This window comes from Aethalodelphis obliquidens, unplaced genomic scaffold (assembly GCF_003676395.1).
Source record: "Aethalodelphis obliquidens isolate GAN/ISIS:26980383/991018 unplaced genomic scaffold, ASM367639v1 scaffold1, whole genome shotgun sequence".
NCBI lineage: Eukaryota > Metazoa > Chordata > Mammalia > Artiodactyla > Delphinidae > Aethalodelphis > Aethalodelphis obliquidens.
The window spans coordinates 65,423,398-65,433,267 of record NW_020837945.1 but is presented as its reverse complement, the minus strand read 5'-3'; the positions used below and the strand labels follow the sequence as shown (position 1 = coordinate 65,433,267).

The window sequence follows — 9,870 nt, the reverse complement described above, 5'->3', positions numbered from 1 at the left end:
AGACACACAGTCACCACACAACAGGATCAGTGTGGTGAGAGGGCTAGAGACAGAAGGCTGTGGGTGTAGTGAGGAGCCTGAACGGTCAGAGCAGGTTTCATCTAGGAGATGCTACCTGAGCTGGGGCTCGAAAGGGGAAGAGGAGAGGGAAGAGCACTGAGGAATGAAGAAAGGGGGTGAGTATTCGTTGTACATGATTAGAAGTGCAGCATGATCAATTTGCTCTTTGTAAAGATCACTCTGGAGGGCGATGAGGAAGGCAGTACTGCAATTTGAGGCACAGATAGGAGGCTAATAAACAACATTCATTTAATATACACTGATTAAGTATCTCCTGTGTGCCCAGGCACCAGGCTAGGTTCTGTCTAGAGGAGAATAAAGGCAAGCAAATAGGCAACAACAAACTGGCACCATGTCAACTGCCATGCCCAGGAAATGAGAGGGCGCAGCTAGGAGCAGCCTCTCCTCAGACTTGAGTAGCTTGGATTGCAGAAATCCAGCTGAAACATACTTGGTGCAAAAAGGTAAAAGAATAACAGATTTGAAGGATATTTAGGAGGTAGAACCAACCAGCAGATGCTATTGGGACCCCACATATACCCCTCACTGTTCCCATGCGCCATACAGCTTGCCACTGCAAACATCTCTGAGACTTTACCTGAGGACACTCGTGTTTGGCTAGCGCAAGAGGCAGGCCAGGAAGCACCAGGGAGTTAGCACGCCTGGGAGTGGTCCTCCACCAACATCAGATAGAAGTCGGTGGGACAACTCTGAGTGCCTTACGCAGAGGACCCAGACGGACCGATTCCCAACTGCCCACATTGGTAACATGCTCATTAACGCACCTTGTCCTGGCTCCCCCACCTTCCCAGTCTCACTTCCCCATTCTCCTAACAGTGCTTCCTGGAATCACCCCCCAAATAAACTACTTGCACTCAAATCCTTGTCTCAGAGTCCACTTTGGGGAACCCACCCTAAAACAAACAGAAAAAAACTTAGCGAAAGATCAGATGGTAAAAATGAAGACTCAATATGAGGCTATGAGATTTCTAATTTGGAAGACGCTGATGCCATCAACTGAGATAAAGACTCTTCAGGATAGGAAGAGGGGTAGATTTGGGGTGGGGGGCGAGGACAGAATAAGTTTGGAAAGACTGACCTTCAGGTACCCAAGGGACTGTTATCTCAAAATTCCCTGAGTACAAGGTTAAGACTCTTGACTTTGAAAAAAGTGAAACTGAGCAGAAAAGGGACTACACAAGAGGAGAAACCACCAGAAATGAATGTCACTTCTCCCTAAAGGGGAGTTACGTATCTTCCTTTGACCTAAGAGAATACAAAGCCCTAGCTATCTCTTCCAGCCGGTTTCTGTATTCTAGCTTCTCATAGTTGAAGGGACTCACTCCTTTAAGACCATACATCGCTCCCCACCAACAGCCAGCAATGGCAGCTGTAGAATCACTGTCTCCACCGTGGAAAAAGGCTCGGTGGGCAAGCTCCTCCCAGGAGTCTCCTGCAGCCAGGATGGCATCGTAGGCAATCATGGGGGCATCATGTCCACTGCTGCCGCCCCAGCCAGAGTAGCTCACGGAGGTGTAGAACTGATCCCTCTCCTTCACATCAAAAGGCTTGGGGAAGGTAGGGGCTGATCTGCCATCCCAAATCCCTCTGAGTTTTAGGTACTTTTTCCATTGGTCTTGGAAGTAAGACCTGTAGGAAGGAAAAAAATCTACAGTCAATTGAAAAAATAAAGTCAAAAGCCATTAGGAAAGGTACCAGATAGATGTGTGAGCAGGGAAAGCTCCAAGATGACTTCAACTTCTGGTACTAAAATCATATGATATAAAAAAATCAAAATGAGCTCTAAGTGACATTCATTCAATAAATTTTTGCTAAGGAATGATGTCAATAAGGCATTGATACCTGTTGCTACATAAAGAAGATATACAGCAAGTTAAAGGTGAGAAATAAAGGTTTGTTTTTCCTGAGTTGAGAATCATGGCAAGTGTCAACTTTCAAGGGTGAACTTTATGTATTTAGCCTGTCATTATATATTTTATTTTATTATTTACTTTATATTATTTTCTTAACAAAAATTGTACATATTCAAGGCTGTATGACATGATGATTTGATATACATATACATAATGAAATGATCACTACCATCAACCTAATTAACACATCATCTCCTTATACGGTTACTATTTTTTTTTAAGAGAGAACTTTGGAACATCATGACCATGGGTGATTTCATTAGAAAGCCTCAGTAAGCGGGCCACTCACTGTTGTGGTCTCTCCCATTGTGGAGCACAGGCTCCGGACGCACAGGCTCAGCGGCCATGGCTCACGGGCCCAGCCGCTCCACGGCATGTGGGATCTTCCTGGACCGCGGCAGGAACCCGTGTCCCCTGCATCAGCAGGCAGACTCTCAACCACTGCACCACCAGGGAAGCCCTGGACCTTTTTATTCTAAGAAAGGGAACGTGAAATGAATTCAAGAAAAGGGGAAGATGTGGCCTTACCACTTATTAATTAGCTGGTGGAAAAACCTATCTCTAGATAATTTTAGCCAAGGATTTCACAGTATTGAGTGTCAAGACAACACTGAAAAAACAAGTTCCAGGAAATAAGCAGGGAAGTTCATCTCAGTAAAGGATAGCCATAGGGACTTCCCTGGTGGTCCAGTGGTTAAGACTCTGTGCTTCCACTGCAGGGGGCATGGGTTCGATCCCTGGTCAGGGAACTGAGATTCTGCATGCCATGTGGTGTGGCCAGAAAAAAAAAAAGAACAGCCACAAAAACTATAGAGAACAGGATCTCTACGCATGAGGGAAGCAGTGTAGCTGCCTTACTCCCTGAGGTCTTCACTTGGCGACCTGGTGGCCACCACCACTGGGACTGTACTTGAAATCCTTAGCAGGTGGGTGGGGAGGCAGCGGGATGCGGTGGACGACAGAACTGGATGGTGAGAACCAGGATGGTTGCTATGATCTATGAGCTTTAGGCATACACATGCACGCATGTGCACACACAGGTTCAACAATCTTCTAGCAGGAGCGTGCAGCTACAAACTTACCAGTGTTGAAGATTCTGCTCCACGAAGTAGCCTGATTGGACAATGTACTTTTTAGCTTCCGGTAGCACCTCCATCAGTCCTTTTCCCCACTGCTGGGGAGGCTTGCCGTTCACAGCATAGGCTGTAAAAAGAGCAGACACGAGGGCTCCCAGGAAGCCTGTGGGATGGTGGTGGGTCATCCGGCCACTCTCGACGCTCACCTGGATCAGGGTGTCCAGCTGGCTGTGGTGAGGGAACCGGAGACCGATGCACATGGCCCGCACGGCAGCCCCGCAGCCACCCTCATGGCTGTTAAAGGGAATCCTCCAGCCATCAGCTTTGTCTGGCTCCAGCAGCATGGCGTTCTGCATTGAGGCGCCCCCTGGGGAGAGTCCGGTATGGGGTCAGTGTTCCCCAAAGCGAAGCCCCCGCAGGATGAGAGAACCAAGCCCCATCTCCAGCTTTCCTTGATGGAAAGGGAAAGCGAAAAAGTATGATGATGAATGTCCCCAAACTCCAAACCCCAAATCCCAGAGCAACATTGTGCCTTACTTACACCAGAGTACTTATACTAGACGCCCCTAGGTTTATGGAGCGGGGAGCTTTTCATCAGGAGGTGTTATTGGCTGAATTGTATTCCCCAAAATTCATATGTTGAAGCCCTAACCCCTAGTACTTTGGAATGTGACTGTATTTGGAGATAGGGCAGAGATGATGAAGTTAAAGTGAGAATGTTAGGGTGGGCCCTAATTCAGTCTGATCAGTGTCCTAATAAGCAGAGGAAATTTGGAGACACAAAGAGACACCAGGAATGTGTGCTTTGAGAGGGCACAGCTAGAAGGAAACTGTCTGCAAGCCAAAGAGAAAGGTCTCCAGAAGAAATGAAACCGACACCTTGATCTCAGGCTTCTGGCTTCCAAAACAGTGAGAAAATAAATGTCCGTTGTTTAAGCCAGCCGGTCTGAGGTTATTTTGTTACAGCAGGTCAAGCTAACTAATACAGGAGGAGCTGGGGGAAAGGCGATTCACATCAGCTGGTGGCCCAAGTGGCTGTAAAAAGTTCCCAAAGTGAGCAGGAACCACTTGTGAGCAACCTGGAACCAGAAAAGGGGTCTCTACATGACCTTTTCCAGTCTTCTTTAAAAAGAAAAAAAATTTTCTTTATTAAAGAAAACTCAGAAGCTATAAATAAGTAAAACGAAAATAAGAAACTATAAATACCCCTATCACCCACATACAATGATTAACATCTTTGTGTATATTCTTCCAGACCTCTCCCAACAGAGATATACATATATACTTTTTTTTTACATATATACTTTTAATGAAAATGGGTTCAGAAATGAAATTGAGTTATTTATAGTGAGATGGATGGACCCAGAGTCTGTCATACAAAATGAAGTCAGAAAGAGAAAAACAAATACCGTATGCTAACACATATATATGGAATCTAAAAAAAAAAAAAGGTTATGAAGAACCTAGGGGCAGGATGGGAATAAAGACGCAGACTTACTAGAGAATGGACTTGAGGACATGGGGAGGGGGAAGGGTAAGCTGGGACAAAGTGAGAGAGTGGCATGGACATATATACACTACCAAATGTAAAACAGATAGCTAGTGGGAAGCAGCCACATAGCACAGGGAGATCAGCTGGTGCTTTGTGACCACCTAGAGGGGTGGGATAGGGAGGGTGGGAGGGAGGGAGACGCAAGAGGGAAGAGATATGAGGATATATGTATATGTATAGCTGATTCACTTTGTTATAAAGCAGAAACTAACACACCATTGTAAAGCAATTATACTCCAATAAAGATGTTTTAAAAAAAAAAAGAAAGAAAATGGATTCATAAGATAGTGTTTTGTAACCTAATTTTTTTTACTTAATATACAATATCTTTCCATATTGGTAAATAGTTATCTGCATAATTTAAATGGCTGCAGATGTGTCACCATAATTAAATAAATTACAGAACATTCAGGTTGTTTCTATTTCTGAAACAACTATAAAAACTAATGTCTCCTTGAAATTTAAATCTCATTCAATATTTTTAATGATTTCCTTGGGCCTGTTTATTCTCCACTTGCCCAGGACCTCCACTGGCTGCTCTCACCTGGTGCCCGGCCATTCATGTCTCCCATGCAGTTTTGGTAATGCTTAGCAAGGATGGAATACAGGTGAGCCAAGTCCGAGACTTTGCCAGCTTCCAGGAGAGCGTCTGCTGTGGCCAGATGCATCACCGTGTCATCACTGACTCTCCACCTCTCCACATCTATGGCATCCAAACCGCCAAGCTGGGCCAGCTGCCTGTGAATCTTTTCCCCATTCCGGAGGAACTCCCACTTCCCGTTGAAGTACCCCAAGGCATCTCCAGCTGCACTCAGCACCATGGCTGCCACATACTTCTTGATCAATTCCCCGCTCATGGTGAGGCTGTCTCTGGGGGAATATAAAGACACACAGAGGATGGGGAGAAAAAAAAAAAATCAGAAAAAATAATAGCCCTATCTACATTTTACTGAGCACTCACACCTTGCAGGCACAGTATTAAGGATATCTCATTTAATCCTCACAACTGCTCTATGGGGAGTGGAATAGGCCCATTTTACAGATGAGTAAATCAGCCACGCAGTATCAGAAATGTTATGTGACTTAGGTCACAGAGCTAATTAATGGCAGGGCTGGCATTCCAACTTAGATCCATCTGACTCCAAAGCCCACAATTTAACTACGATTCCATCTTTGCCTCTCCTTGGGTGGCAAGCCCATTAAATTCTGCAAGTCAAACCAAGCTTGTCATTTTCTCTTTTTGGTTTGAATTTGGCCTTGGAATGCATCCCTCCTTTATTTAAATATTAACACTTTCCATTGGTATCACAATGCACTGTTTGCAAAGCACCCACACATCCTGCCTCATAAGTAGGCCTGGATTACAGTATGCACTTCACAGATATTGCAGCACTATTTACAACAGCCAGGTCATGGAAGCAACCTAAATGCCCATCGACAGACAAATGGATAAAGAAGATGTGGTACATATATACAATGGAATATTACTCAGCCATAAAAGTGAAAGAAATTGGGTCATTTGTTGAGAGATGGATGGATCTAGAGACTGTCATACAGAGTGAAGTAAGTCAGAAAGAGAAAAACAAATATCGTATATTAACGCATATATGTGGAATCTAGAAAAATGATACAGATGAACCAGTTTGCAGGGCAGAAATAGAGACACAGATGTAGAGAACAAACGCATGGACACCAAGTGGGGAAAGCAGCGGGGGGGTGGTGGTGGTGGTGTGATGAATTGGGCGATTGGGATTGACATGTATACACTGATGTGTATAAAACTGATGACTAATAAGAACCTGCTGTATAAAAAAATTAATAAAATTACAAAAAAAAAACCCAGAAAGCATGGTCAGAGAGGGTAAATTCACAGAAGCAATAAATGGAGGCACTGGGACCCAAATCTTCTGATTCTGGGCCCTTGACTCAGCACAGACCTACTTACCTTGAGCAACCTCTTTGTGCTTCACCCTCCATACCTGTAAAGTGGTGGCAAAAACAGCAACAACCTCGTGGGTTTGTTATGAGGAATAAGTGAATTAATTTTTATAAAGCACCTAGAACAGTGCTTTGCACATAGTAAGCAGTATTTTTATTATTCATACACAACCAGGGAAAATGATTTTTCTATTAATTGAACTAGAAGACTGTACTTTCTCCCACAACCTTCCTTTCAACAGCAATATTTAAATTTTGTTTTCCTTCTAAATGATTGAGTTCTAGAGTCCTGGGGTCTCAGCGAACACTCTCTCCATGAATCTAATCCCCAGTAAAGTGCTGGTTTCCCTGTCGGTGCGTTTCCAGTTCCCCATTGTGCCCTATAGCCTGTAGCGTTCACCTCCAAAGCCCTCCACTGTCTGCTCCCACTCTATCAGCCACTCTACTTGCCCTGACCAGGAGAACACTTGCAAACGCTGGTGGGCCAGCTCATCCTCCCTCAGCTCAAGTTCTTTCCCCATCCAAGATGCCTTCCTCTCCTCCTCTTCCCTAAAATCTATTTACTCAGGGTTAAGTTCAAGTCATTGGGCTTCCAAGAGTCCTCCTCCAGCTGCACTGCTGTGGGCCAGGAAATACAGACTGGCAAGCACCTGAGAAAAATGATGACAGACTGAGCAGACCATTACTGAGTTACTGATCACGCTGAGTTAACTGGTTCCCAAAGGCTATTTGTAAAACATTGCTTACATTTTATTTTATTTATTTATTTTTTGCTGTACTCGGGCCTCTCACTGCTGTGACCTCTCCCATTGCGGAGCACAGGCTCGGGACGCGCAGGCTCATCGGCCATGGCTCACGGGCCCAGCCGCTCCGCGGCCTGTGGGATCTTCCCGGATCGGGGCACAAACCCGTGTCCCCTGCATCGGCAGGCGGACTCTCAACCACTGCGCCACCAGGGAAGCCCTACTTACATATTTTATTGTTTATAAATGATGCTTAGGAACTGGCATTCTGGGCTGATAGTCCTGGCTCTGCCCAGAATCAGGTGTGTGATTGTGGACAAGCCACCCATCCTGGATCTCAACCTTCCCATGGTAAATTGGATTGCGGGGCAGGAGGGGAGCTAGCGAGGCATCCTGGGCTCCTGTCTCTGCGCTGAGTGCTTCAGAGCCCAAGCTTAGTTGGCTTCTGAAGATCAATCTTTAACCCTCTATACCCTCTTCCAAAGTCCTCAGCTTCTTTTCTGTAATTCCTCTGGCTCCACCCGAATGTGTTTTTATGAGTTTTGAGTGAGGCTAGGGGCGATGACCACCTCGTTCTGTGGGGAAATTTCCTTTAGCTTTGACACCGTACTGCTCTGGCCTCCCGCTCTCAGAACGCTGATATTCTCTAAACTCCTCTAACTTTTCCAGTTTATAGGCTCATCCCCGAACTATAAATTCACAACTGAGATCTGGGCAGCTGCTTCCCGGCAGTCCTCTGCTATTTTGGGGGAGGGGGGCGGTGGGGAGCAGGCGAGTGGGGAACAGGTCCAGGCCCGACAAGGGGTGGGGGGTGGCCCCCGGGGCACCGCGGGGAAGGAGCGCGCGGGGGACGCGGGCGAGGAGGGTGGGGAGGAGGGGCGGGCGGCACTGGTCGCCAGCAGGATAGGAGCGCGGGTGTGGGAGCCGACAGCGGGGAGGAGTACCTGGTGGCCGCGAGGCGGGCACGACGCGCGGGCTCAGGGCGGGGCCGGGCGCGGGGAAGTCTGGGTGCGAGGAGGCCCAGGGCGGACCCTGCCGCGGGGCCCGCGGACCACGCCCAGGTTCAACGTAGCTGGACGAGTGCCGGGCGCAGCTCTCGGCTCGGGCGAGGCGCGGAGCCTTCTGCGCCGGAGCCAGGTGGCGCGACCCGCGTCACCGGCGCCCTCAGCTCCGGAGGGCGCCGGGGAGCACCAGGCGCCGCGAATTGGCGCTGCTCCGCTCCCCACCCCACCCCACCCCACGCTTTTGAGAGACTGTTGGAGACTCACGTGTGACCCCGGGTTGACGCCTCGGCCTTTCCTCCAGTCCAGCTCCTCTGGGCAGTGAACAGCGTGTGGCCCCTGACTCGGAAAAGGGTGTTTAGTGTGTGCGCGGCCTTTGTCACGGTCTGGGCCCCTCACGCATAAAATGGGACAATAATAGTACCTACCTCTTAGGTTGGTTGTTAGAATTTAATTAATTTTAACTCTTGTCATTTGTTTGGTTGCAGAATAGAATTTTTTCATCCTGATAGCAAAGAAAAGCAAAGAAAAACTAAGAGTATTTTTGTCTGAATAAATATCATCTGAAAAATACTAGAATCACCATATGCAAGTATTCTATATACTTCTCAAGAATTTTGATTTGCTGTGCTTATCTTTCTCACCACAGGCATTAAACACCTACTGTGTACCAGGTGGTTGCTAGGTCCTGGCACAGACCTGCTCTCATGGACTGCACCCAGCTGAGTGATCTCATCTTAGCCTGTCGATTTGTTTGTTTTTTAATAAAATGTTCCTTTTTTATGATAAAAAAATAATGCATACTTCCAGTAGAAAAGTTGAGAAAACTTTTAGAAATCTCTCTTAAAAAACACATCTCTCAGGGACTTCCCTGATGGTGCAGTGCTTAAGAATCCACCTGCCGATGCAGGGGACACGGCTTGGAGCCCTGGTCCGGGAAGATCCCACACGCCAGGGAGCAACTACACCCGTGAGCCACAACTAACTACTGAGCCCGCGTGCTGCAACTACTGAAGCCCACGCGCCTAGAGCCCGTGCTTCACAAGAGAAGCCACCACAGTGAGAAGCCCGCGCACCACAACAAAGAGTAGCCCCTGCTCGCCGCAACTAGAGAAAAGCCCACGTGCAGCAACAAAGACCCAACGCAGCCAAAACTAACTAACTAACTAACTAAATAAATAAAAACTCTCATGTGTTCACAAAGATAAATGTTTCTGGATTTCTTTGCAGAATTGTTTCTCATAGCAGAAAATTGGAAATAACCTCAATCTCTGTTTAGAGTGGAGAATGAGTTTCCTTCTCCTAAATTAGGGCATAATTATGAATAAATTATTCATAATTATGAATTATTTTAATTACCTTTCCAAAAAGGTAGACATTTAAATCAGTAGACTTTGGGTAAATAATCAGGCTCACAAGGAAAGAGCTTGGAGACATTTTGTTAAGTAAAAAAATCAAGTTTTCGAGTGAGTAATATACATGGTCTATTTATGGAAGAAAAAAGAGCTCTGTGTGTGTGTGTGTGTGTGTGTGTGTAAAATGACTGAAAGAATACATGTCACATTG

The 9,870-nt window shown here is 46.4% G+C and overlaps 1 protein-coding gene across 7 annotated transcripts; it reads right to left on the bottom strand.

Annotated features, from left to right (window-relative positions):
• Window positions 1-673: 673 nt before the first annotated feature.
• Window positions 674-8,809, bottom strand: ADPRH (ADP-ribosylarginine hydrolase). 7 transcript variants are annotated; one of them, XM_027105473.1, is made up of 6 exons: window positions 8,733-8,809; window positions 8,572-8,643; window positions 6,568-6,601; window positions 5,167-5,492; window positions 3,077-3,437; window positions 674-1,710 (listed from the first exon to the last, which is right to left on the bottom strand). In XM_027105473.1, the coding sequence occupies exons 3-6, from the start codon at window positions 6,597-6,599 to the stop codon at window positions 1,308-1,310; spliced, it is 1,122 nt and encodes a 373-aa protein (XP_026961274.1). In that variant the 5' UTR covers window positions 6,600-6,601; window positions 8,572-8,643; window positions 8,733-8,809; the 3' UTR covers window positions 674-1,307. The 7 variants fall into 7 exon arrangements, with proteins under 7 accessions (XP_026961274.1, XP_026961254.1, XP_026961305.1 ...); XM_027105453.1 differs by lacking the exon at window positions 8,733-8,809 and having other exon boundaries at window positions 8,248-8,636; XM_027105504.1 differs by lacking the exons at window positions 6,568-6,601; window positions 8,733-8,809 and having other exon boundaries at window positions 8,572-8,630.
• Window positions 8,810-9,870: the final 1,061 nt, after the last annotated feature.

Bases quoted from the DNA above. Each gene is read 5' to 3' on its own strand.
- ADPRH (XM_027105473.1), bottom strand. From the start codon at position 6,599: ATGGAGGGTGAAGCACAAAGAGGTTGCTCAAG. The intron at 5,493-6,567 runs GTAAGTAGGTCT...ATATTCCCCCAG, and splicing joins GCACAAAGAGGTTGCTCAAG to AGACAGCCTCACCATGAGCG. The intron at 1,711-3,076 runs GTAAGTTTGTAG...TCCTTCCTACAG, and splicing joins GAGCAGAATCTTCAACACTG to GTCTTACTTCCAAGACCAAT.